This window comes from Agelaius tricolor, unplaced genomic scaffold, assembly GCF_023055355.1.
Source record: "Agelaius tricolor isolate 1412-34295 unplaced genomic scaffold, bAgeTri1.0.p SCAF_35, whole genome shotgun sequence".
NCBI classification, from domain to species: Eukaryota; Metazoa; Chordata; class Aves; order Passeriformes; family Icteridae; genus Agelaius; species Agelaius tricolor.
Window position 1 is genome coordinate 1,903,613 of NW_027269295.1, and position 27,275 is coordinate 1,930,887.

General features: G+C 45.5%; 1 protein-coding gene across 1 annotated transcript; it reads left to right on the top strand.

The window, feature by feature from the left end:
* The first annotated feature begins 8,931 nt into the window (after positions 1-8,931).
* LOC139602794 (myosin heavy chain, skeletal muscle, adult-like) lies at positions 8,932-24,014 on the top strand. Its single transcript, XM_071452964.1, has 38 exons — positions 8,932-9,393; positions 9,483-9,626; positions 9,718-9,874; positions 10,432-10,459; positions 10,558-10,672; positions 10,758-10,850; positions 10,970-11,033; positions 11,130-11,228; positions 11,330-11,433; positions 11,515-11,653; positions 12,611-12,729; positions 12,835-12,984; positions 13,499-13,669; positions 14,209-14,522; positions 14,632-14,701; positions 15,372-15,459; positions 15,558-15,675; positions 15,942-16,065; positions 16,505-16,641; positions 16,732-16,987; positions 17,529-17,771; positions 17,869-18,045; positions 18,131-18,276; positions 18,365-18,455; positions 18,543-18,932; positions 19,171-19,297; positions 19,392-19,510; positions 19,780-19,976; positions 20,511-20,694; positions 20,781-20,946; positions 21,117-21,241; positions 21,428-21,736; positions 21,840-22,043; positions 22,328-22,453; positions 22,548-22,718; positions 22,810-22,914; positions 23,047-23,142; positions 23,837-24,014. The coding sequence occupies exons 1-38, from the start codon at positions 9,187-9,189 to the stop codon at positions 23,987-23,989; spliced, it is 5,826 nt and encodes a 1,941-aa protein (XP_071309065.1). The 5' UTR covers positions 8,932-9,186; the 3' UTR covers positions 23,990-24,014.
* The last annotated feature ends 3,261 nt before the right edge of the window (positions 24,015-27,275 follow it).

The following is a 27,275-nucleotide window of genomic DNA, read 5'->3' on the forward strand; positions in this document are numbered from 1 at the left end:
TGCACTGCAGAGAACCAATCCTCAGGCAAACCTGGGAACACAGCCTGTCCTGAGGGGGTCAGAGTGAAAATCCAGACCTTCCCAGAGGCCTGAAGAATTCAGGGGAGGAATTCACAGGTGGAGCCTGGAAGCCCCCAATATCCAGACCTCACCTGAGCTCCCCAGGCTGGGCAGGTAGCTAGGGTTGGGGTCCAGCAGCCTCAGGAGCTGCTTTTCTCTCTGGCAAAGTGGATCGGGTGGTGCAGAGTGGTCCTGGTCCAAGTTTTGAGCTGCTGCTGTGCCCCACCCCACAGGGACCTCGCTTGTCACTCTTTTTGAGCCCACCCTGTGGCATATGTTTTATGTAGGATCATCCAAGGAAAAGAACCCTGGATCTGCTCTGCTTTGTACAACTGATTTGTGCTTCAGGAGCAGCAAATTGTATTTTTACTTTGGCACATGAGATGAATGCAGAAAGCAATTAAAGAAATGTTTAGCCTTACCCACAGGGGAATCTGTCTTCCAATATAAAATAATGAAACCCTTAATAAATTTCCTAAGGAAGCAAAAGGAACTTTTCTGCAAGAACAAGTTAGTTCATAAATGTCACTAGAAATGTCTGCTGTGTATCCTGTTGGCAACTTCACTTCAGTGAGTGTCACTCAGAAAATTCTGTGGCAATCCACTGGCTTGTCTTAGCTTGAAAAGCCTAATTTTTAAAGTGAGCAGATTTATAGAAATTCCATACCAGTTTATTTCCATTTACAGCACTGAAATCTGCCCAGAAGTAGGATTTGTGCATCTGTCCCAAATGAGTGCCAACCGAGGAAGACACCACCTCATTGCTGACTTTTTTAGGCTACAGTTGCTGCTTGTGCTAATATTATGCACCTAATCCTAGTTCTCCTTCCCTCCCCCTTTTGCCACTTGCCTTGTTTTGACTTTGTCTTACCCGGAGGCGTCTTAGGCTGCCCACCCCACTCCCCTGCTCTGTAACAGGAGCTCCTCAGCTGCTGTGGTGGGTGACAGAAAGGACATCCTGAATGTCACCTCCTGGGCCAGCTCTTCCGCTGCTGCTTGCTGGGAACATGAGGAGTCTGATTAACAGCACAACTCTGATACTCAAAGGAGGGTTCTCACCCCCAAATGAAAGTTTGCTGCTTTACCTTCCTCCCCACTGCTCTGTGAGCTGGGCTGTACCACTCCTGAGTCTCACCCACTGTCATTGAGAGTGAGAGTAAAAGATTTTAAAATCACAGAAAATTCGGGGAGCTAGAAAGAAAGTTAGGCTTAGTAGGCCCTGGGAAAATGTTAAAGGTAGGCCCTGGGAAATGTTAGACCTGTATTTGCTAGATCGTGTGAAACTGCACCTCTATAGTCAGTATATGATAAATGATATAATTGTTAGATGTGATTAGATATAATTATTGTTTAAAGAATCATGAGAAACTATGTTAGAGGTTTGAGGGGATCACGAGAAATCCATGCTTGGATGAAATAAATGTGTACAATAGAACAATGTAAGTTTAATAATTAATATGTAAGTTATATAACGATAGAATATAAAACATGTTCGGTCCAAACCCATGGTGGAGTCAGATTTGGGTTTGTGTTCCCTGACACCCAGAGCTCTTAATAAAAGCACCTGCATATAAACATTCTGTGATTATATCTTCCTGAACACTAACAAGAGGAACACAACTTGAGAAGCATGGCCAAGCACAGCTGCTTGTCACCATGCCTGTTCGCTGTGTGACATGGCATTAAGAGAGCTGAGAACACATCAAACGTGTATATAAACAATGAACAGATGTATGAAGGTTGTATCTTATGGAATATCTTCCATGGTTTATCAGGGTCTGGGCACCAGTCACCCAGCAAGCTGGTTTGGTTGAAGTAGGGCAGAGTAATCACCAGCAGTGGCCCACCACATGCAGGACTGCCTTCCTTCCACCTTATCTGTAATGTGTGCTCAGAGGAGCAGCACATCCATGTGGAAGAGGTTTTACAGTGACCTCTGTGAGCCAGAAAGAAGTTTGAGAAGAGGATCCATGTTTACCTCTGAAAGAATTTCCTACCAAGGTCATTGACATAGAAACCAAGAAAGAAAGAAGGACAAATAAGAGAAACCTGATCTGTCTATTCCAATTAGCACTTTGTTTATCTTTTCCTGACCAATGAGTAAAGTGTAAACATATGAGTTTTGTAAGAGTGTATAAAAAGCATGCATGCTATAATAAAAACAGTTTGAAGCCTTCTGAAAATGGAGTGTTGCTTTGTATTGCGACTGTCTCAACTACGACACATCCAAACAGATCCTGCTCATTCCCAGTGCCCCCCATGGCACTGAGCACATCTCAATTCCTTGTCGGGCATCAGAGACCCTGGCCACCTAAGGAGGAGCTGCAGTGACCTGTCCCCACACAGAAGGACACACCTCTGTCTGTGTAAAGCACCTGAGCCTGCTCTCCAGGCAGGAGGTTTCCTACTGCAGCAGAGGCTGAGCAGCCCTGAGCTCTCTCCAGCCTCCCAGGGCTCACTAGCAGGGTGTGCAAGGGGATCCCTGTTGAAGAGGATATCTGCTCTATCCCATGACCATTACAGGCTCCAGGTGGGGTACAAATAGATCACTGAGACCTGAGAAGGGCAAAGTCTTCTTAGGCTTCATATAGAGATAGTAGGAATGTGCTTGTGCTTCTGTCTCCTATTACTGGCAGGGACACACAGAACACATTGTGGTTTTCAGTACAGTTTCCCAATTGTAAGTTGTTTTTTCTTCATTGACATGACATTTTTCACCACCTTGAGGTGGTTTGCTCCCTAGAAGGCTTCACCACCTGAGTGGAATGTCATGCAGAGGCTGGGTGTCTGGGGAGAGTGGGATGATGACAAATGTCTTGGGTATGGGAGTCTGCTGTTCCTTTGGACTCACCCAGTACAGCCATTCGGAGAGCCCCACAGATCACAGAAGGGTTTGGGTTGAACAGACCTTTAAATCTCACCTAATCCAATCCTTCTGACATGGGCAGGGACATCATGCTATCTTATTTCCTTCAGTGTCAGAAATAACCCACAGAGGTGATAGTGCTGTATCATACACATATTTCTGAAAAATCATGCCTGGCATGAAAAAAAACCCATTTGAACCACACCCCTAAATTCCTCTTATGGACATGGAGAAATGGTTAGCAGCATGCAGTTAACACTGAGAATATGTCCAGCCTGTGGTAATGAGAAGAATCTCCTGTACTCTGCCTGCCCTGCTGCTCCTCACCTGGTGGAGTTCCTTCCTGCTGTGATGTGATGCATTTTGCTGCCCCAATGAGCTCCACACATCTCTGACTCTGCCTGCAGGCCACTCTGCTCTTCAAGGACTGAAAGCAACAAAAGCCTGCTCTTTCTGCTGAGGACATTTCAGCTGATGTTCATGAGAAGCAGTGTTATGGATTTGGTGCTCTGGAGGGACGTGCTGCGCAAGTGCCATGGAATTAACTGTCTGTTGATTGAATGAAGTGAAATAAAAGATTTCACTGATAGCCATGGCTTCAGCTGCATGGGAGTGGACACCTGGACACATCCCCAGACAGAGGGGATACCTGGAGACTTCCCCAGCCAGAAGGGACACCTTGGAGGGCTGTCTGTCTTAGGGAATCACAGACCATATAGCTTGAGGATAGCTTCCAGGGATAAAGACTACAAAAACCCATTCCTTTTCCTGCTGTTGCCTATACAGCCCATTCTTGTGTTTCCATTTATGAACTTGATGAGTCTGAGCAGGCAGGAGGGGGAGGTTCCCAGTGGCCAACACACAGCACCTGCAGGAACTTCCCCTTGCCCTCCCCAGCCTGGCTAAAAAGTGCCTTCTCACTCCTTATCTCTCAGTTAACTGCTGGGATGGGGGGAACAAAATACACATCTTAGGCCCTGGCAGGGAGGGAGCAGCTGTCTGATTTCTGTCTCAAGAAGGATCTATTTTCAGCACGACTGAATCCTTTCTCCTCCATGGGAATGTGCACCTTGATGACACTGCATTGCTGTGCAGCACAGTCTATCCAGAGATGGCTTCCAGCCTGCCTCCTACCATTTATCTCTGCTGTGCTTTGCTTCTGTGAAGTTCACCCTGAAGAGATGGAAATAGAATGGACAGAATATTAATGATTCCCAGGAAACATTGCATTTTTTTTTTTTTTTTTTTTTTTTTTTTTTTTTTTTTTTTTTTGCTTTGAGGTGCTTGTATTTCTTTCAAAATATTCCTTCCTGGACAGATTTCTCCTTGCTGTACCTGGATAGAGGACACATGGCAAAGTTTCCCCTGAAATAATTTTTTGGGATCTAGAGAGTGAAACTATTGTGAAATTTGAATCATCCATTTCAGATTAGAGACTATGTCTTCGTAAGAAACCACTATACCAGTGTCATATAAATGGTACCCTGGTGAAAGAGAAGAGCTGCATAAATTAAACTAAATCCAAAGCAGATGCTCAGTAGCTTAGACTGCTTTTCAGGGATCCTTATGACAGCTGACCAAACACTTCACTTTCCATGAGCTTTATGTCATATACTACAACACAGAATGTTGGGTTATCTGCCCAACCTTTTTTTTTGCACTTGCTCCTGTCTCATATTCCAGCCTCCACAAATTTAGTGTCTTTCCCCTGTAGATATTGAGAGTTCATATACTACCTGTATTCACAATGCATGCTTTTACAGCTACCATTGCTTTAGCCCTAATTTCCTTCAAAAAGATATTCAAAAACAACAACTCGAAACACTAAAAGAGAAGTTCTTGTTTTCTGTGTTCTTATTTCGTTAATGCAAAAGAGGAAAAAAAGGAAATGGGTATGAATTTAGAGCTTTCAAGTGAAAGTAGTTGATGTTTTAAGATTTTATCTTGTTTTTATAACTTAATCAGCAATACAGATAAACATGGCAGTAAGATTTGAGTCTCTGTGATTCTACAATTGCCATTTAACATTAAGTGTTTTCTGTGTTAAGGACAGTGTGCAGCTCAGTACTGGTGAGGCAAAACCCTGAGGTGAATCTGGGACCCAATGACACACAGCAGATGCAAAGCCCTAAACCTGCAGAGGAACAAGCCCAGGCACCAATAAATGCTGGGTGCTGACCAGGTGAAAAACAACTTTGCAAACAAAGAACCTGGGGGTTCTGGGGGACAGCAAGTTGAACATGAGCCAACAATCTGTCATTTATGTGAAGAAGGTGAATGGTGTCTGCATTGGGAGGAGTGCTGCAGCAGGCAGAGGGAGGTGATCCCTGCCCTTAATTCAGCACTGAGGCCACATGTGGAGTGATGTCCAGTGCTGAGCTCACCAGTACGAGAGATACAGAACTACTGGAGAGGGTCCAGAAAAGGGCCAGTAGGATGAATGAGAGACTGGAGCATCTCTTAAGGGAAGTCTGAAAGAGCAGAGACTGTTCAGCCTGCAGAAGAGAATGATCAGGTGAATTGTATCCATGGATATGAATATCTGGAGGTGCACAGAGGATGGAACCAGGTCCTTTTTATTGTTGCTCAGTGACAAGACAAGAGGCAATGGGCACAATCTGACACACAGATTTTCCCCTGTGAAAATCTGGGAATACTTTTTTCCTGCAAGGGTGACTGAGCACTGGACAAGTTTCCCAGAGCTATTGTGAAATCTCCATCCTTGGAGATATTCAAAAGCCATCTGGATGAAAGAATCTCTTTCATTGCTGTGTTCTACTTCACAACCCTCTTCTGAGATTTGGACCATTGTCAAAAAAGATTTTATTTTCTACCACTGGTCCATGGGGACCTACTGACACTAAATTCAACCCCTAAATCACTGGTGAGTGTCAATAATTGGAGACACCTCAACTCACAGACTGCTTCCCATTCAAACCAGACCTTCCCTCGGCTGCCTGCCCAGAGCTGGCTGGCAGTGTGCCTCACTCCTGCCTCTTGCACAGCTGGGGCCACATCCTGCACAGCACAACAGCAACAACCCAAAGAGCTCTCTGAGTAGAATGGCTTTGTTGTTGGCCACTGGAAAGGCAACATCCCCAAAGTCAGGTGATCTAGCCCAGTACTCTCAGCTAAAATATCACAGAATCATGGCTGTAGGTGGGGTGGGGCATGGGGAAGTGCATTGCCTAACCAGGGCAGGGCCTGACCTGCCCTTCCCATATTTTTCCCATTTTTATTTTTCCCATATTTTTTCTCCTCAGAGTCATCTGCTGACATATCCTCATGCATGCCAAAATGTCTCAGGACATCAATCTTTCCAGTCTCTCACACCTGGTTATAGGAAAAGTCCTGCTTAGGCAGGACTGATGATAAATGATGGAGAGTGGCTGGGCAAATTCTTCACACAGTTCTCTCAGTGGCCTCAGGTGAATCCTGCTTGTGAGTGTCTAAAATCAGCAGGTTGTTGACTAATTCCTCCTGGACTGCAGGGAGTCCATTTTGCTCCTCTACCTGACTAACAGCTTAAGGGGCTGGTTGCCCTGAGGATAACCACTCCTTCTGTTGATGACTGAAGCAAAGAAGGTATTAAGTACTTCAGCCTAAATCTGACAGGACACAAATCAGCTCACACGACTGTGCTCTATCCCTAAAACAAGACCAGTCTCTCTCCAGCACCACCAGTAAATCCCCTTCCTTCCCCCCTCTCCATCAGCATTGTCCAGGCATGCCTGCCACCCCCAGTACTCCTGGTGATTTGGACTAAGTGTGCAAAATATTTGTAATGAACTGGAAGTGCCTGGCTGAGGATGTATCAGGTAGAGAGCATCTGGGACTGCATGCCGACATGATGTGTTTGTGCATACATCCAATTATTTGTGTAGGTATTACTGAAAAGAGGACTTTTCTACCATTTGTAAGTAGGTGTGCTGGTTTCACTTGGAAGGCATTTCAAATCAGTTATTCTTCCCAGGGTTAAGGATAAGTTAAGTTGTCAGATCTTGCTCATTGGCACTAACCTGCAGATCAGGAGTTTCAGCAGGTATAACCCATCACAGGGTGCACAAAAACAGTTTTTAGAGAATCTCCCACTTATTTCCAATCTGAAGTGTGTGCAGAGAGGCACACAGGCACATGCCTCTGTGTGTGTGTGTGTGTGTGTGTGTGTGTGTCCACTCTCCCTGATACCCCTAAAGCTGCCTCACATCTGTCAGAGCCATCAACTTAAAAAGCCCAGGTAGAATCCAGCCTCTCCCTGCTGCAGTGTTTACTGACCACCCTGCTGTGCCTGCCACCCTCCTCACCTCTTCTATATCTGCACTTCTGCTTTCAGGGTTAAACCAACAAAACTGCCAAAAGGTTTTAATAACACTAATTTATCTTTTAACATCCTGTTTTATCTATTGAACTGCTGGGGTAGCTGCAGCACAGACATACCAAGCAATCCATCTCAGGTCGTGCAGTGAGTCGGTGGGAAAGGCAGCAATAAAATCCATAAGTCCTGAATCCAAGTTCTTTAAGTGCTTCGACTAGTCCAGATTCCCTCCTTAACACCCTTGGAAGATTGTTTATAGAAGATGTATTCATATAGCCACTAAGACATCAAAATTTTCTAATTATATCTAGTCATGTCAAATGACAATTATGCCCTTAGTTCAGTTTGCCAGACAATGCTTCACCAAAGAGGGTTTGCCAAAATATTTTTGACCGAAGAAAGAGGAGGCATCTGGAGCATCTGCAGGCGAGATCGTATAAAATGTCCCTGCAACACGTCTGCCCTGGCTCCACAGAAAGCTCCAAGGTAAGGGATGGGGTCTGCAGGCTGCCAGGAAGGGGATGGCAGCCTAATGTGCCACCACATTCCTGCTGCCCCTGGTGCTTCTGTGCAGGAGGGGACTCCATTACAAATCTGTTTTCAAGGCACCTGCATGTTTTCACTCTTGATTTTTGTGCAGCAGCAATTTGGGAATTGTCATTTCTGTTTTACAGCACTGATCAGCTGCCAGTCCACAAGCCACACATCTGGTGTCACGAGAGGTAAGAAGCTGATTTACTAATTCTTAGGGGCAGAGACAGATCCTTTTGGGTGGGGTGTCAGGAGGTTTCACTGGTTCACCCTATATGTAAAGCTGGTGGGATTGCAGTATAAAGTGGTGAGGGTGCCCAAGGCTGTGTTTGAAGCCACTGTGTACTGATGAAAGAGCAGAAAATCCCCATGGGGACATTCTTCACTTCTGCTTAACTGACCTTACATAAATCAAGGAGTGCTGCCTTCCCATCTTTGCTGTGGCAGAAGGAGAATGGGACCAGATAAGCACAGCAGGGAAAAATGCAAACTCCTGTATTCTGCTTAAGAATATATTAATTATTAAATCACCTAACATATAGACCTTCTAACCACCTTTGTAGAGTGCCAGAATTGTCAGCTTTCTTAGATATCCATTTTCTTACTCCAGACAAAAATTATATTTATTACCTAAAGAATAAAGAGGGAATAAATTTTACTAAAGTGCCTAGAGGATTTTCAAGTCAGTTAGCTAAATTTAAATACCATAGAAGTTTAATAAATCAAAACTTTTGAGAATTCTTGTGTTCCTAGATTTTTTCAATAAGTATTTATTTGAGATCTTAATAAAGCCTTGGAAATTCCAGTTTCAATGACTGAATTTTATTTCACCTAAGTCAGAATTTTGGGGCTGAAATTATTTAAGTATTGTAGTGAAGTCTGACAAATGCATAGAGCAAATTAATTGTGGCAGAATATTAAAAGGTCACAAAGTCTGCGCTCTTTTATTTTTTTTTCAGTGGAGAACCTCTTAGGAAAATTTATTAATTACCCTACCATTAAATAGGTAAATATCTCACAGATTCATTGTTTTCCAAGACTGTAGGTCACCTATACTACAGGTTTTCAGTAGTTTTATTTCATTGTTCATCCTTTTTATAATTTCTTCTATTTCCATTCCTAATAGTGATGTCTTAGTGAAACTCTTGTCTTACAGGCACAGTATTATTAAAGCACCAAATCCACAGTTCTGAAAAGGTCATCAATGGATTTTTGAAGACCTAGACTGCATCATGAAAGCCTCTTGTTTTGACATAAAATTAAGTTTCTAGTTATCTCATGTTAAAATACTCTGAATAGGAAGAGACACCAAGGCACAGAATGAAATTTTCCCAAATCTTACATAATAAATAATCAGTGCCATATTTTTTCTCCTCAGATTCATCTGCTGAGATATCCTCAGTAAAGGGCAGCCATGGCCTCTGGAGATGCTGAGATGGCTGTTTTTGGGGAGGCAGCTCCTTACCTCCGAAAATCGGAGAAGGAGAGAATTGCAGCCCAGAACAAACCTTTCGATGCCAAGTCATCAGTCTTTGTGGCTCATCCCAAAGAATCCTTTGTGAAAGGGACAATCACGAGCAGGGAATCGGGAAAAGTCACTGTCAAGACTGAAGGGGGAGAGGTGAGTCAAAAAAAAGGTACAAAAACAACATTTGTTTCCCTCACTGGGTTCTTAGCTGACATATGAGGATCTTTCTGTTTTCTTGGCAGACCCTGACCGTGAAGGATGACCAAGTCTTCTCGATGAACCCTCCCAAGTATGACAAAATCGAGGACATGGCCATGATGACCCACCTGCACGAACCCGCTGTGCTGTACAACCTCAAAGAGCGTTACGCAGCCTGGATGATCTACGTAAGTGGCAGCAGCAGCTTCCTCTGGGCAGCCTCAGCAGCTGCTGGGCCAGCCTCAGGGGGAGCCAAGGTGCTGTGTCCCTTCCTTGCAGACCTACTCGGGTCTCTTCTGCGTCACCGTCAACCCCTACAAGTGGCTGCCGGTGTACAACCCCGAGGTGGTGTTGGCCTACCGAGGCAAGAAGCGCCAGGAGGCCCCTCCACACATCTTCTCCATCTCTGACAACGCCTATCAGTTCATGCTGACTGGTGAGTGCTTGACCTCCCTCAGAGCAATCTAATCAAAAATGCCCTGCTGATCTCACTGGAGCATGTGAGAAGCCAGCTGGAGCCACCAAGAAGCATGACTGTGAACTTGGTCGATTTATTTAGCAAACAATTTCAAGTGAAACTGACATAGGAGCATTCATGAACTTATCATGGTGAATTATTTGTATTTAATTGTACAAAATTCTACACTCTCCTACTGCAGAAATAGTACTTTGCTCAGTTTTCTACATTTTTTTCCCTGACAAGAAAGAAAATGTTATTTTTCTTCTATTTTGAACTTGGGTAGGTACTTTGGTTTCATTTCTTGAGGAAAATTATGGGAAGGGCAAGTGATACACAGCTTGTCTCAGGTCCAGATGCCTTTGACTGTTCAATATATCTATTTGAGCTTATGCTTAATACTACTAGGACATAGAATAGAATTGGGTAGTCTTGGACTTTTTGAAGAATCCCCAACTTTAGTTTGCAGTTTTACTTCTCATTCAGCTTAGCATTACCCAGCTGCTAACACATCTGTCATTGCTCTGCTTTCACAGATCGTGAGAACCAGTCCATCCTGATCACGTAGGTACCCCCCCTGCGCGGGTCCCTGCGGGGCTGCCCGGTGCCAGGGCACCTCCTGCCTGACCACGCACCCTCTGCTTCTCTCTTGGCTTTGGCAGCGGAGAATCCGGGGCCGGGAAGACTGTGAACACAAAGCGTGTCATCCAGTACTTTGCAACAATTGCAGCCAGTGGAGAGAAGAAGAAGGAGGAGAAGTCATCAGGCAAAATGCAGGTGAGTCAGGAAGGACAGACTGAATGCTTGGCATGTCATTGCCCTGTGAACCAAACACAGTCACTGAATAATGATGTCCCTGCAGGGAACGCTTGAGGATCAAATCATCAGCGCCAACCCACTGCTGGAGGCCTTTGGAAACGCCAAGACCGTGAGGAATGACAACTCCTCACGCTTTGTGAGTTCTTGCTTTGCATAAAATCTCTCCCCTTTGTGGCAACACACCTGATGCCTGAACAGTTCTTCATGCAAAGCAGAACACATCCAGGCTGACCTGCTGCTGCTTCTGCTTAACAGGGCAAATTCATCAGAATCCACTTTGGTGCCACAGGCAAACTGGCTTCTGCTGACATTGAAACTTGTAAGAGATTCTCCTGGAATGCTCCCATCCCTTCCCAAATTCCCATCTCCATATACATTCCCACAAGTGTCTAACTCTTTCTACCTCCCTGGACAGATCTGCTGGAGAAGTCCAGAGTCACTTTCCAGCTCAAGGCGGAAAGGAGCTACCACATCTTTTATCAGATCATGTCCAACAAGAAGCCAGAGCTAATTGGTAGGAGGCATCCCTGAGCTTTTGAGAGGAAAATCTCTGAGCATAATTCAACTATTTTACAAGATTAATTAAATTTAACCTATGAACACATTTGTTTTCAGAAATGCTCCTCATCACCACCAACCCATTTGACTACCCTTTTGTGAGTCAAGGTGAGATCACTGTCCCCAGCATTGATGACAAGGAGGAGTTGATGGCAACAGATGTAAGTAATGTACAAGAGGCCAAGGTCAAGAGACACAGGTCATACATCAGATAACATGCAAATATTTCATTGTATTACCAGAGTGCCATTGACATCCTGGGCTTCACTCCAGATGAGAAAACAGCCATCTATAAGCTGACAGGGGCTGTCATGCACTATGGGAACCTGAAATTCAAGCAGAAACCAAGAGAGGAGCAAGCAGAGCCTGAAGGCACTGAAGGTATTATCAAATTCAATAATTAACCCTCTGTAAGCCACTACATATGTGGAAGACAGCAAAAGTTTTTCACTGTTGGACTTCAGATTCCAAGGAAAACAATCATCCAGGAAAAAATAGCTGTCCCTTGTCCTTAGTACATCAAATTCCCTGATTTAAGGATTTACATAACTTATGCTATGAACAATTAATACTTTCAACTGGTCTTCATACTCTTTCAAGTAGTAAGGAGTTATGGATGTTCCTTTAGTCATACCTTTGCTGGAATATGGCTTGCAATTGTGAAACAGCCCAGTGATTCAGTTCTAACATGATAGGGAACCATGTTCCCATGCACCTTCACCTATGAGGTGCTCAGGGAAGTCAGCTGTGAGAGGTGTTATTTAATTCCTTTCCTTTGTTTGCACAGGGCTTACAATCCCTGTCTTCAGCTCTGTGAGCACTGCCTCCTTGTTAAAGGACAAGGTGGGTGGGGAGCACCATTGGTAACAGGATGAAGCCCAATGAGTTTTACTGAATATCAGAAACAAAAGCTCAGAAAAGGCTGTAGGCTGTGGAGCTGGAGGAGAATAGAGATTATTGTCTCTGTGTTCCTCTCTATTTTGTGGTTTTGATCACCTGAATGTAGATCAGTACCTGACTGTTGTCTCTGCAGCTCCTGAGCTGCGTGTGCACTGCACAGATTCAGGCTAGCAAGCTTCAGTTTTCAGTTCTGTGCCAGGAGATTTTTGAAAACTTCATTACTTTCTGCATGCTGCAGTGAGGAATTTCAAACAGAAATATTTTTAAGAAAAGCTCAATATGCGTAATGGCAAGTGTGATGTTACAAAGATTCCCTCTACGAGAGTCTATCAAAAGTTTTCAAAGAACAGAAATCTGAACCATTCAGCCTTTAGGGAATGCTCTAGGATTCAAAGCCTACTGGACATAAAATTCTTCCTTTTCCCTCTGGATTTTCAGTTGCTGACAAGGCTGCCTACCTGATGGGTTTGAACTCAGCTGACATGCTCAAGGCCCTCTGCTACCCCCGAGTCAAGGTGGGGAATGAATACGTGACCAAGGGCCAAACAGCACAGCAGGTAAGAGACATGTTGTAACCTGTAACCATGTGCAGAATGAATATCCTTTTGATTCTCCTCTCTCTTGTATTGTAACTCCAAGTATTTTTTTTTTTTTTTCTGTAGGTGCACAATGCTGTAGGTGCCTTGGCAAAGGCGCTTTATGAGAGAATGTTCCTGTGGATGGTTGTTCGCATCAACGAACAGCTGGACACGAAGCAGCCCAGGCAGTACTTCATTGGTGTCCTGGACATTGCTGGCTTCGAGATCTTTGATGTAAGTAAGATTTGGTAAGAGCTATTTGGGAGTGACAACTGAATGTTATGATCACTTTAGGACACATTTTTAAAAAGAACATAATATTATCATATGATTATTGCTATTTGTCTTTTTTTAAGTAAAAAAGGGCCTTTCAAAGGACTTGTGCTATTTCAAGATGTGAAAATCAAAGGCAAAAAATGGTCCAATCAAAAAAGTTAATTGTTTATATGATCAGGCCCAAGAGAATATAAAAACGTGTAATCACGATAGTCCTAAGCTTGGGTTTTTTCTCCCTGTAACTTGGCCTCATTTTAAACAGGATGTATAATTTATCTTTAAATTTTGTCAATGAAAAAAATTTCCTTGAGGACAATTAATTTGATCCTTTTCTCTTTTTCATAATGTCATTAAACAGACTGAAGAATTGCAGGGGAAATCAAATTAACTGCACTCCTTAATTTTAAAAAAATGAGGTCTTGCAATTATTCCTGCATCTTCAAATATGCATCTTTTTTTATTTTATTTACAGTTCAATAGCTTTGAACAGCTGTGCATCAACTTCACCAATGAGAAACTGCAACAGTTCTTCAACCACCACATGTTTGTGCTGGAGCAGGAGGAGTACAAGAAGGAGGGGATTGAATGGACATTCATTGACTTTGGCATGGACCTGGCTGCCTGCATTGAGCTCATTGAGAAGGTATCCTTCATGTTCAAATCAGTTACATGCATGGAATCTCTGTAATTACTTGGTCTCATTTTCCAAATCTTGGTCTCATTTTCCAAATCTTCTCATTGCCCCATCTACTATGTTCATGTTTCCCTTGTGCTGGGTAGCCAAGAGCTGGAACATCACTCCAGATGTTTCTTCTCAGAGCTGAGTAGAGGGGAAGGATTAACTCCCTTGAGCTGTTAGCAGCATGGTGTAACTGAAGATGATTTGGTGGCTTTGTTGCAATGGCTCATGTTCAACTTGTCCGACACATCTGTGTATGCCCTGATTTTACAGAGCACATTGTCAACACAAAGAAAATTAATTTCTATTTTTTTATGAGTAATTTTGTGTTCAAAAATGTAGGTATCAATGTGATCAATCCCACTTTCTAGAAGAAAATGGAATTAAAAAATAATATTTTCTGATGTGTATCTCAGTCTATGTTCCATTACTGCACCTTGGTGAAGATCATTATTGCCTTGAAAGATAAATATCAATTGGTTTCTTCTTGTGATTTCTCGCAGCCCATGGGCATTTTCTCCATCCTGGAAGAGGAGTGCATGTTCCCTAAGGCAACTGACACCTCTTTCAAGAACAAGCTCTATGACCAGCACCTGGGCAAGTCCAGCAACTTCCAGAAGCCAAAACCTACCAAAGGCAAGGTTGAGGCCCACTTCTCCCTGGTGCACTATGCTGGCACAGTGGACTACAACATCACTGGGTGGCTGGAGAAGAACAAGGACCCTCTGAATGAAACTGTCATTGGGCTGTACCAGAAATCATCTGTGAAGACCCTGGCTTTACTCTTTGCCAACTATGGTGGAGCAGATGCAGGTCAGTTCTTTGAATTCCATGTTTTCTCTGATGTACAGCTTGCAAGAAGGAATCAAAAAAGGCCAACAAAAAAATTCTAAAATCTGTTTTATTTTCAATTTAGCTGAGGCTAGTGCTGGTGGTGGCAAGAAGGGAGGCAAGAAGAAGGGTTCTTCCTTCCAGACTGTCTCAGCTCTTTTTCGGGTACAGTAAAGAATTAATTATTTCCTCCTAAGACAAGGAGTAAACCCACCAATTACTGCAGCTAGTCTTGTTTTGGCTTGGTTCTGTTAAAAGATTCTGAAGTTCTTGGGCCACATTCTGCTAGGAATAAATTCAATCAATCTACTCATACTTCATTTCACTGAATGCACAGTTTTTCCATTTGTTTAAGGCTGGGATTCATCTCAGCACACCCTACAAGATAAATGTATAATCTAGACATTTAAAACTCAGCTTGTTGGTTTTGTCCCTTTTGCTTTCAGTAGGGAAAACACAAAGCTTTTATGTTGTGTGGTCCATATGACCCTGCCTAAATACCTACTGCAGAATGCTTCACACTGCCTTTTAGGGGTACTGCTTTATCTCTCTGGGTGCATCCAATGGAAGATGGATATCTTTTCAAATGAAGGCATTCCACTAGAGTCAGTGAAATGTATCAAAATTGTATATTTAGGAGTACAGTCTGTCTTAAACATTACTCAGATTACTAAATTAATGATAGCAAAGATCTGTGGGAAGTCAGAAAAACTGGTGCAGAGAGCTTGAGTTCAGGGTTCTGCTAATTTTTGTGCAGTATCTCATTTCAGAGGACTTGATGCCTACAGCAGAAATGACATTTGCTAATATCAGTTTTTCTTAATGACTCTCCCAGGAGAATTTAAATAAGCTGATGACCAACCTGAGAAGCACCCACCCCCATTTTGTACGGTGCATCATTCCAAATGAAACTAAAACACCTGGTAAGAGACTTACCTGTACATTGAAGGTTTTCAGTGTTGTGCAGCTCTTCCCCACAGTATTACAGACCATGGCATGTATTTGTGCTCCGCATTGCCAGGTGCCATGGAGCATGAGCTGGTGCTGCACCAGCTGCGCTGTAACGGCGTGCTGGAAGGGATCAGGATCTGCAGGAAGGGATTTCCCAACAGAGTCCTGTATGCAGATTTTAAACAGAGGTCAGACTTCACTCTCTTATTGGATCACCTTACCCATCTTAGATAGCTTTTGAAATCTAACCTTCCCCTCCTGTGCCTAAAGCCTTCTCTAAAGTTTCAGTTTAACAAGCGCTGTTTGTTCTCAATAGTTCTTGAGACTCTTTCTTGCCATGTACCTGCCAGCTGGTCACAACAACAGACCCCTTCATATTCACAGAATCACTTAGGTTGGAAAAGACCCTTAATATTCTGGAGTTCAAAGCAAGTCCTTCCATTTTCTTTCTCAGATACAAAGTATTAAATGCCAGTGCTATCCCAGAGGGACAGTTCATTGACAGCAAGAAGGCTTGTGAGAAACTTCTTGGATCAATTGATATAGACCATACTCAATATAAATTTGGTCACACTAAGGTAAGAGATTGTTTGCTTCAAGTGCTACGTGGTTTTGGTTTGCATGGTTTGATATTGACACTCAGATACTCCAGATAGCACATGAAATGATCCAATAGGGTATAGGAAATATTGTAAAATAAATCAACCAGATTCTTGATTACTCAACTCTGAATAAACTGAAATTCGTGGTATTAGGATGATTTAATTAAGGGTTAATCAAGTTCCTATTTAAGACAAAGTTGTAAAATAAAAGAATCATGAGTGAATAAAAATCAAAGAAAAATGTCTGGGTATTATAGTTCCTCAACTGCAAGCAACCAGAAGCTTGGAGTTATAAAAGAGTGTCTGCCACTACATATATTCTTTGTGGTTTTGCTTTTAACTTCCATAGAGTATGTCATGGGGGGAAGGGTATCAGGCTACTGACACTGCATCTGTTTGCTTGTTCTTACCTAAGGTGTTCTTCAAAGCTGGGCTGGTGGGCCTTTTGGAAGAGATGAGGGATGAGAAGCTGGCACAGCTCATCACCCGCACCCAGGCCAGGTGCAGGGGCTTCCTGGCGAGGGTGGCGTACCAGAAAATGGTGGAGAGAAGGTAGACTTATCTTTAGATCAGGCTCACTGTACTTGGCTTACTGTGTCATCACGGTGTAAAGATTGGATATTAATTCAACTTATCTTTCAGGGAGTCCATCTACTGCATCCAGTACAACATTCGTGCATTCATGAATGTCAAACACTGGCCATGGATGAAGCTGTTCTTCAAGATCAAGCCCTTGCTGAAGAGTGCAGAGTCTGAGAAGGAAATGGCCAACATGAAACAGGAGTTTGAGAAAACCAAGGAGGAGCTTGCAAAGTCTGAAGCAAAGCGGAAGGAGCTGGAAGAGAAAATGGTGAAACTGGTACAGGAGAAAAATGACCTGCAGCTCCAGGTTCAGTCTGTGAGTACCACTAGCAGGCATTCTCCTAATTCTACTGTGACTATCAGGTTGCTATTCCCAAGTACGTTTTCAAACTACATAGAAAATTGATTTACTTCAGTTCAATTGTAGTTCTTTCAGTGGTGCTCTAAAAGGTATAATTAGCTTCTATAAGGACTGTGAGGTATCAGCAGTCAAAATATTACTTAGGTGACACTTTTCTACAGTGTACGCTGAGATATTCTTATATCTTATTCTTATTATGCATTTTGATCCTATGTTTGATATTATGAGATAATATTGGACTCTATACCCTGCACAAAGATATAAATACTCATATCTTCAGGTAGATTGAAAAGGAATTTGCTTGGTTGTAGCTTTTAAAACTGGCTGTTTCAAAAGTTACAATATAAAAATCAATTTTATACTATATGTCATTCTGTTGGAACGTGAATCAAATTTTAAACTACAAAACTGCTATCCAAGACCTAGCACTAGGAAGATTAAGTATCTCAATATGCCCTGAAAAAGCATATCCCTAAAAATGGCATCTCCCTACCAGGAAGCAGATGCTCTGGCTGATGCTGAGGAAAGGTGCGACCAGCTCATCAAAACCAAAATCCAGCTGGAAGCCAAAGTCAAGGAGGTGACTGAAAGAGCAGAGGATGAAGAAGAAATTAATGCTGAGCTGACAGCCAAGAAGAGGAAGCTGGAGGATGAATGTTCAGAGCTGAAGAAAGATATTGATGACCTTGAGCTAACACTGGCCAAGGTGGAGAAGGAAAAACATGCCACTGAAAACAAGGTATGAGGTAGAACCTGTCACTTACACTCTGAAAAATCTTGTCTTAGAAAGTTTTAAGCACCATTTTCTGTCTGTGCTTGCTCCCTTCTTCTCAAAGGTGAAAAACCTTACTGAGGAGATGGCAGCTTTGGATGAGACCATTGTGAAGTTAACAAAGGAGAAGAAAGCCCTCCAAGAGGCCCATCAGCAGACCCTGGATGACCTGCAGGCAGAGGAAGACAAAGTCAATACTCTGACCAAGGCCAAGATCAAGCTGGAACAGCAAGTGGATGATGTAAGCACACAGATCTAGAGCAGGAACAGGACAGGTATGGAGTCCAACGTGGCTGGCAGAGGGCTGATGGTCTTGTTGTGTTTAGCTGGAAGGGTCCCTGGAGCAAGAGAAGAAACTGCGCATGGACCTGGAGAGAGCAAAGAGGAAACTGGAAGGAGACCTGAAGCTGGCCCAGGACAGCATCATGGATTTGGAGAATGATAAGCAGCAGCTGGAAGAGAAACTGAAGAAGTAAGTGTGGTTCTGGGGCACCTGAGTGCTAGGCTGCAGCACTTGTCTTTTTTCTTGGAGTTCTAACATGGTTCACTTGTTCCCAAAGGAAAGACTTTGAAATCAGCCAGATCCAAAGCAAGATCGAGGATGAGCAACTTCTGGGCATGCAATTTCAGAAGAAGATCAAGGAGCTGCAGGCAAGTCTCTGTTCCTTGCCCTGCCTTGCTCAGCTCAGCTCAGGCAGGAGGAGGGCACAGCTGTGAAGGGTCCCTGCTGTTCTGCAGGCCCGCATTGAGGAGCTGGAGGAGGAAATTGAGGCAGAGCGAACCTCTCGCGCTAAAGCAGAGAAGCATCGCGCTGACCTGTCCAGGGAGCTGGAGGAGATCAGCGAGCGCCTGGAAGAAGCAGGAGGGGCCACAGCAGCTCAGGTGGAGATGAACAAGAAGCGTGAGGCAGAGTTCCAGAAGATGCGCCGTGACCTGGAAGAGGCCACGCTGCAGCACGAAGCCACGGCTGCTGCCCTGCGCAAGAAGCACGCGGACAGCACAGCTGAGCTGGGCGAGCAGATCGACAACCTGCAACGCGTGAAGCAGAAGCTGGAGAAGGAGAAGAGTGAGATGAAAATGGAGATTGATGACTTGGCCAGCAACATAGAGTCTGTCTCCAAAGCAAAGGTACACAAATTATTTTTATTCGGAATTTGATAGCAATGTGGTATTTTTTCTTTAATCTTATATGATATCATTTTTATCAGCTTGTATCAGAAATGGTTTCTCCAAATCTCATACGTAGAAGTTTGAGTGAATGTACAGTCCCAAGATGTCAACTGCATCTTCTGGACATATTTTCCTGCTAAAAGAAGGCAGGATCAAGGTATTTACTCTTTTTTTTTAATGTGCAATTGATATCTAGGCAAATCTGGAGAAGATGTGCCGCACTCTGGAAGACCAGCTGAGTGAATATAAAACAAAGGAGGAGCAGAATCAGCGCATGATTAGTGATCTTAGTGCTCAAAGAGCTCGTCTGCAGACAGAATCTGGTACGGCCCTTCCATCTGTAATTGGGAAATGGGAGAAGCCCATAAATTGCTCTCTTGGCTCTTAAAATTTTGTCTCAATTGCAAACTTTTTCAGGTGAATATGGACGCCAGGTGGAAGAAAAAGATGCTTTAATTTCTCAGCTGTCTAGAGGGAAACAGGCCTTCACCCAGCAGATTGAAGAACTGAAGCGGCAGCTAGAGGAAGAGATAAAGGTGAAGATACTCACATTACATATGAAATAAATATTGGACATAATATTGTTTTTTGTGAATTGTTCAGGGCTTCAAAAGGTGTTCCAATTAAAAGTTCAAACCATCCCCTTAGATGATGCACTCCAGGCCCTTGCAGTGCAGGACTCCAATGTTTTTATGAGGCAGTCAGTTAACCTCTATCTCTTTGGGAGGTTTATCAGTGCATAAGTACCAGTGAGAGAAATTTCCCAGGAAACACCAACTCCTTATCGCCATATTTTTACCACCAGGCCAAGAATGCCCTGGCCCACGCCCTGCAGTCCGCTCGCCACGACTGTGACTTGCTCCGGGAACAATATGAGGAGGAGCAGGAGGCCAAGGGGGAGCTGCAGCGAGCCCTGTCCAAGGCCAACAGTGAAGTGGCCCAGTGGAGAACCAAATACGAGACGGACGCGATTCAGCGCACGGAGGAGCTCGAGGAGGCCAAGTACGTGAGAATTGCATGGATGGTTGGCATACACCAATAAGGGAAATTTAAAGAAACCAATGAGATTTTCAAAGGCAAAAGCCTAGCAGAAGGTTTAGGAGTTATATGAAACAGAAAAACACAAGGAAAACAGGCTATGTGACAAAGAATGCAGGAGAAAGGACCTATATGGGATTGTGCAAAGTGCAGAGGGATAGCAAGACTGCAGAGAAGCTGTTGCTGCCCCTTCTTTGGAACTGTTCAAGGCCAGGCTGGACAGGGCTAGGAGCAGCCTGGCCTAGTAGAAGGTGTTCCTGCCCATGGCATGGAGTTAGTGCATTTTTTATCCCCTCCAACACAACAAAAACCATTCTGTGACTCCATGATTCTATGAAGAACTTGGGGAAATAAAACAGGATAAAAATGACTGGTAGAGATAGGCTCTGCAACATATGCAATAGGACCAAATACTAAGAAGTGTCTCAGTGCTCTGGTGAGTTGAAAATCAACATTCACCAACATTTTCAGTTAAGAACTGTACTTACCACTTCCCAGGAAGAAGCTGGCCCAGCGCCTGCAGGATGCAGAGGAGCATGTTGAGGCTGTCAATGCCAAATGTGCCTCCCTGGAAAAGACAAAGCAGAGGCTGCAGAATGAAGTGGAGGACCTGATGATTGACGTGGAGAGATCCAATGCTGCCTGCGCTGCTCTGGATAAGAAGCAGAAGAACTTTGACAAGGTCTTTTGGCCTCCAGCACCAGCACTCCAGGCCAGAGCAGGGCCCCGTGATGGCCACAGCCCTACTCACCCCCCGTTTCTCTTCAGATCCTGGCAGAATGGAAGCAGAAGTATGAGGAAACGCAGGCTGAGCTGGAGGCCTCGCAGAAGGAGTCGCGCTCTCTGAGCACAGAGCTGTTCAAGATGAAGAATGCCTATGAGGAGTCCTTGGACCACCTAGAAACAATGAAGAGGGAGAACAAGAACTTGCAGCGTAAGCCCCTGGCCCTCTGCTCCTCCCTGGCCTTTCTCACTATCAGCCATTCCCACCATTCTTCATGGCTCTGTGCCTGCAGGTCTGCAGAGATGCCTGGCACCTTGGTGGGACAGGCCCTTTTCATTCTGCTCTGTGCCTGACCGTGCCATTGATCTTTGTTCCCACAGAGGAGATTTCTGACCTCACGGAGCAGATTGCTGAGCAAGGAAAGGCGATTCATGAGCTGGAGAAAGTGAAGAAGCAGATTGAGCAGGAGAAATCTGAAATCCAGGCTGCTCTGGAGGAAGCTGAGGTACATGACCATAATCACTGGTGTCTGCAGTAAAGAAATGAGGAAATAGGGCTAACAAGGCCTTGGTTGTCCTCTCTTTTGGCTGGGGAGTGCAGACAGCGGAAATCTCTAGAAATATCCTGTCATTCTCTAAAAAACAAACAGTAGGTTTATCAATGCTATCAATGTTTGTGTCTACTTTTCCAGGCCTCCCTGGAACATGAGGAAGGGAAGATCCTGCGCCTGCAACTTGAGCTCAACCAAGTGAAGGCTGAGATTGACAGGAAGATAGCAGAGAAAGATGAGGAGATTGATCAGATGAAGAGAAACCACCTGCGTGTCGTGGAGTCCTTGCAGAGCAGCCTGGATGCTGAGATCAGGAGCAGGAATGAAGCCCTGAGGCTGAAGAAGAAGATGGAAGGAGACCTGAATGAAATGGAGATCCAGCTGAGCCATGCCAATCGTGTGGCTGCAGAGGCACAAAAGAACTTGAGAAATACACAGGGAGTTCTCAAGGTCCGTTCAGCAAAGCAACAGAAAAGAAAAAATGAGATCCTTGATGTTTATGCCACTCAAGTGCACACTTACACCTACTAATTTCTTTTCTCTTTCTTTCCAGGACACCCAGATCCATCTGGATGATGCTCTCAGGACACAGGATGACCTGAAGGAGCAGGTGGCCATGGTGGAGCGCAGAGCAAACCTGCTGCAGGCTGAAATTGAGGAGCTCCGGGCAGCCCTGGAGCAGACGGAGCGGTCGAGGAAATTGGCTGAGCAGGAGCTTCTGGATGCCACTGAACGTGTGCAGCTCCTCCACACCCAGGTCAGGGCAGGGAGCAAATAGCTCTGTTGACACTGGCCAAACACAGAGGGCTAAAATTTACCAGAGAATCAGCAGTTCTAGAAAGGCCTTACTACTGCTGTCCCCAAGGAGAGGCGTGTTTTGCATCAGTTCCCCAAGCCCATACCTGACATTTTGTAAACCATTGTAACAACAATTCCACAAAAACAGGTGGAAGCTAGAAGGGGAAAGTGTTTGTTCAGGCAGAAGGTTTATTATGGCAGGTTTTAGAATTCAACTCTTGCCATGTTCTTCCCATTGCACAGAACACCAGCCTGATCAACACCAAGAAGAAGCTGGAAACAGACATTGCCCAGATCCAGAGTGAAATGGAGGATACCATCCAGGAAGCCCGCAATGCTGAGGAGAAGGCCAAGAAGGCCATCACAGATGTGAGTTGGACACTCCTGGCATTGCTGATGGTGAATGTAGTCTCCCCAAAATATCTCCAGTCCCAAAATGGCTTTGACCTTTTGCTCTGATCAGGCGGCCATGATGGCAGAAGAGCTGAAGAAGGAGCAGGACACCAGTGCCCACCTGGAGAGGATGAAGAAGAACCTGGACCAGACAGTGAAGGACCTGCAGCTTCGTTTGGATGAGGCCGAGCAACTGGCACTGAAGGGAGGGAAGAAGCAGATCCAGAAGCTGGAGGCCAGGGTGTGTAGGGCTGGGGCTGTGCCTGAGTGAGCGTGTCCCTCCTTGGAGAGACATTGCCAGGGCAGCTGCAGGGCTGGGCTTGTCCTTGCAGGTGCGGGAGCTGGAAGGGGAGGTTGATGCTGAGCAGAAACGCAGCGCTGAAGCCGTGAAGGGTGTGCGCAAGTACGAGCGCAGGGTGAAGGAACTCACCTACCAGGTAAGGCATCCTTGGGCTGATGCACCCTTATTCCATCAATCAAAAGAGATTCTCATGGATGGCAAGGATAAATGCTATATTGTGGTGTGCAGAAAGCAATAATTCACTCTTTGCACTCTGCCAACACTCTAGTCTGAGGAGGACAGGAAGAATATTCTCAGGCTGCAGGATCTGGTGGACAAGCTGCAAATGAAAGTGAAATCCTACAAGAGACAATCTGAGGAGGCCGTAAGTATCTCTCTGATGCTTGGCAAGAATCACTTTCCCAGAGGGTAGTTTGGCCATTGAATGGACAGATATTAGAAATTTAGAAGATGCCAATAGAAATGCTCATCAATTTCACATGCTTTCAAATTCTCTGAAAGGCTCACAAAGTAGACTCACCTTTGAGAATGAAAACAATGAGCCCTTAAGAAGACTACTGAGGAGGGCAAATGCACCTAGCATTTTTTGCATTAGAACCACAAAGCAACCTGTAAGGATTTTTATGAATGATATCAGCAGTACAATATATAAAGAAATTTTGGAATTACCTTATTTTTAGTATTTTTGATAGCAGAAAGGGAAGATGTTGGAAATCCCACCCCAAAACACTTTGCATTCCGCTTTTAGAATATTGCAAGGAACCTTTGCCTGTTTCTGGGCATGCAGCATTCAGGGATGGACTGAGAATCTTACAGCCCCTGAATTTATGATTGTCTGAGCACGGCTTCTTCATTGTGGAAACAGTCCAGCACAGAATAGGGCTTCTGGTTCAGTTAAGGGGATATGTGAGAATGACTCTGAGATCTCATCAATCTCACTGCCAGGCTTTGTACAAGCAGTGGTGGGTGGAGTTTGGAGGTTTGTGACTTTGCCAGGACAAGACCCAGAAGGAATGAAAACCCCAAACTCCTCACTACCGACTCCTTCTCCCTCCCAGGAGCAGCTGTCCAATGTCAACCTGTCCAAGTTCCGCAAGATCCAGCACGAGCTGGAGGAAGCCGAGGAGCGGGCTGACATTGCAGAGTCACAGGTCAACAAGCTCCGAGCCAAGAGCCGCGAGTTCCATAGGAGGATAGAAGAGGAAGAGTGAGGATGTCACCAGGCAGCAAAGTGACCTGAGGGCTGCACAAAATGTGAACCTCTTGGTCACTTTCCTGCTGCCATGAGCCTTAGTACCCACCTCAGTGTCTAGTGAATAAAGACTGTAGTAGATTCTTCTGCATACACACTATGGCCAGTGGTTTTGTTCTTCTTTGGGTTTTCTTCTTCTTTGGGTTTTATCTTCCTTGGGCAATTGCACTGCAGAAGACGTTTCCTTACTTTTCTGCTCTGGGACAAGGGAATAGCTGGTGCCAGTGTTGGATTGAGGATCTTCAAATTAGGGGCTGGCCATTACTGTGCAGACTCCTGAAAATTCCAGCCTGTGCTCTCTCCTGTCTCCAGCAGCTCCTTGTCCAGCTCCTCCCTTCACATCCTCCTGATGCTTCTCCCATTGTCCTTTTAGTACAGCTTCTTCCCCATGGGAGAGTCAAGAGAGGGTGATCCTTTTGCTTTTTCCTTTTCCTACTCTTGTTTGTGATGCTGGTCCACACAAACCCTAAACACCAGTTTAGGTTTTGTTTTTCAACAATCTCAACACTGAAGGGAAGTTGAAACTCATCACTGATATTTGTTTGTTACACCCAAGACAGCAATATCCCAAGGGCTCTCACCTTACCTGGCTCCCAAGTGCAGCCTCACCAGCTCTTGCTGGGAAGTCCAGCCTGATTCCAGTGTCACTAACAAGCATTAATGAGCAGGACCTGTTGGTGTTGTCTGTGGAGAGAAATGGGAGATGGTTCTTTAGGAGCAGACCGCAGCTTTCAACCCCAGACCTTCAGAAAGCTGCTCTTATTGAGAGCAGTCCCACCTGAGGGCATCTCCAAAGATTCAGGTAGGTCTGCATAGAGTCTAGATGGCACATAAAATCTGTGAGTATCTCTGCTGGCTGTAATGGCTGGTACAAGCATTAACCTCAGAGACTCAGGGACAGGTGCACACCCTCAGGCAGGACCTGCCCTGAGCACAGCTGGGCACTGCTGATGGCACTGAGGGCTGGCCCTGTCCCCACAGCAAACTCACAGCTCCCTCTGTCCTCTCCTCCTGCACTTCCAGGCCACACCAAACTGCCCCTCAGCCTCCACAAGAGCCATTGCTGGAGGAGAGGACAAGGCTGAAAGGAGCTTTGGAGGAGGCCCATGGCAGGAGGATCAGCCCATCCTCCTTTCATGCTCAATGTCAAAAGCCCAAAATAGCCGCAGTCTCCCAAGGCTCCTGTGCGGGGTCGTGCCTGTTTGTGGGGATGATCTGCTTCCACTAATAGCGCCTGAAGACATTCCTGGGCGGGTAGGCTGCCTTCTGTGTGGCACTGCAACGTGCCTGCCCTGGAGGAGCTGGACACGTGTGCTGTGTCCCAAGGCAGCAGCTGCTATTCTTACCCCAGAGAGACTCAGTGCAGCACAGCTCCATGGCCAGCTGAAAGGTTAAACACCAGAATGGGCCCTGAGAGTGCTCTCCCTGCTCAGAGCCTGAATCCAGAGTGCTCCCCTTTGGAGCCCAGGCAATGGCCCTGTGCCAGCCCAGTGCCATGGCCATACCCTGCTGGGATGTGCTGTCCCATGGGCACCACAGCAGCTGCCCTGGTACTTCCAGCAGTCAGCCAGGGCTCCTTGGGGTGGATGGGGCTTTTCCTCTCCATTTTGACCAGCAAGTGGCAAGGACAGGCTGGGCTGTAGGTCTGAAAGTGCAGCATTTTACAGCTGCCATCTTGGAGTCCCTGTCTGAGTGAGGATGAAGGCAGAGGCAGGGCTTGCTCTGAGGTCCAGCTGCCATCCATGTCCCTTTGCTCAAGCAGTGATTTCCCAGCCCTCATTTGGGGAAGGATGTAGGGCCGTACTCCAGAGGTCCCTCAAGTGTCCTGGGAGTGTTGCAGCATACCTCACAGTTGAGACAGACACACTACACAGAGTATCATCAATTTCAGATAGCTTCAACCCACACAAAGTAACACCACTTCAGAAGGCTTTAAGCATCTGCCTTTCTTCTTTTTTAGCTCAACCTTTCACACCCCTCATTGCTCATGCACTGCCCCTGTGTGCCCTCTGCTCCCTTGGGTGGTTGCTCAGCACACCTGGGTACTCCATGGCTCATTGCTGTCAGTGCTGCTCACCTGCTGCTCACAGCTGCACCCACTGGGGATGAGGCTGGGCCACAGCCCCACTGCCAGTGACCCCAAACTGTGCCACACACAGCCCAGTGACCCCAAACTGTGCCACACACAGCCCCACTGCCAATGACCGCAAACTGTGCCACACACAGCCCCATCCCAATGACCCCAAACAGTACCTCACACCGAGCCCCAACCCCAATCACCACAAACTGTGTGTCACACACAGCCCCATCCCAATACCCACAAATTCTGTGCCTATGTGGGAGTATCATTGCTGCAGGAGAAGCCCTGGCCGGACTGGTGGCTCTGACATGATGGTTATGGAGACTCAGCCCTGCCTGCACCTGGACTCCTCTGGCCCTCTGGAGAGCTCAGGAAAGCCGTGTCCCAGGCAGGGACAGTCACCATGGGCAATCAGAGGACACTGAGCCCAGGACATCAGCTGGGATGGTGGCTGGGCCTTGCCCCTCAGGCCTTGGCTGTTGCTCTGACAGCACAGGTGGCATCAGCTTTCTCCTCAGCTTGGGCCTGTCACCTGACACTGAAGTTCCTTTAGGATCCTTGGCAGGAAGCCAACAGCATTATTCCTGGTGAGAGGAGCAGGGGGTGCCCGTCCCATGGCCCCATCAGGCTCCTGTCAGTCACAGGGAGCTGCCGGGCAGCAGCTGACCAGGCCTCTGCTCCAGCACCCAGCGCCAGGGGATGGCAGCCTGGAGCCATTGAGGGGACCCTGCTCCGGGCCCTGCTCCTCTGCAGACCAGCAGGGAGATCTCATTTTCTATGGCTTGGCCTTGGTCAGTAGAGGATCACAGTAACATCACCTATGTTCAGGGAACATTTATGAGTTCAGCAAATGAACATTTGAGAAATCAATCAGTTAAAATTCCTCCACGAGCTGTTAAGTACTTAGACACTGCATTCTGCTCAGGGATTCCATAAATACAAATTACTGGAGGTAGGAGAGTTTTGTACAAGTGCCATTCTATGCCGATGATCCTTCCTGAGCATCACTTTCAAAGACAGGAAGTTGGGCTACACAAACCTTTGATCTCACAAGGACATCTTATTTTAGGTTATGACAGAGTTTCCTGCAGGGGTTAATACCATGCTCCTTCATTGTTTCCTTTTCCTTCCCCTTCCTTCCTGCTCTCATAGTTACTTGCTGCTT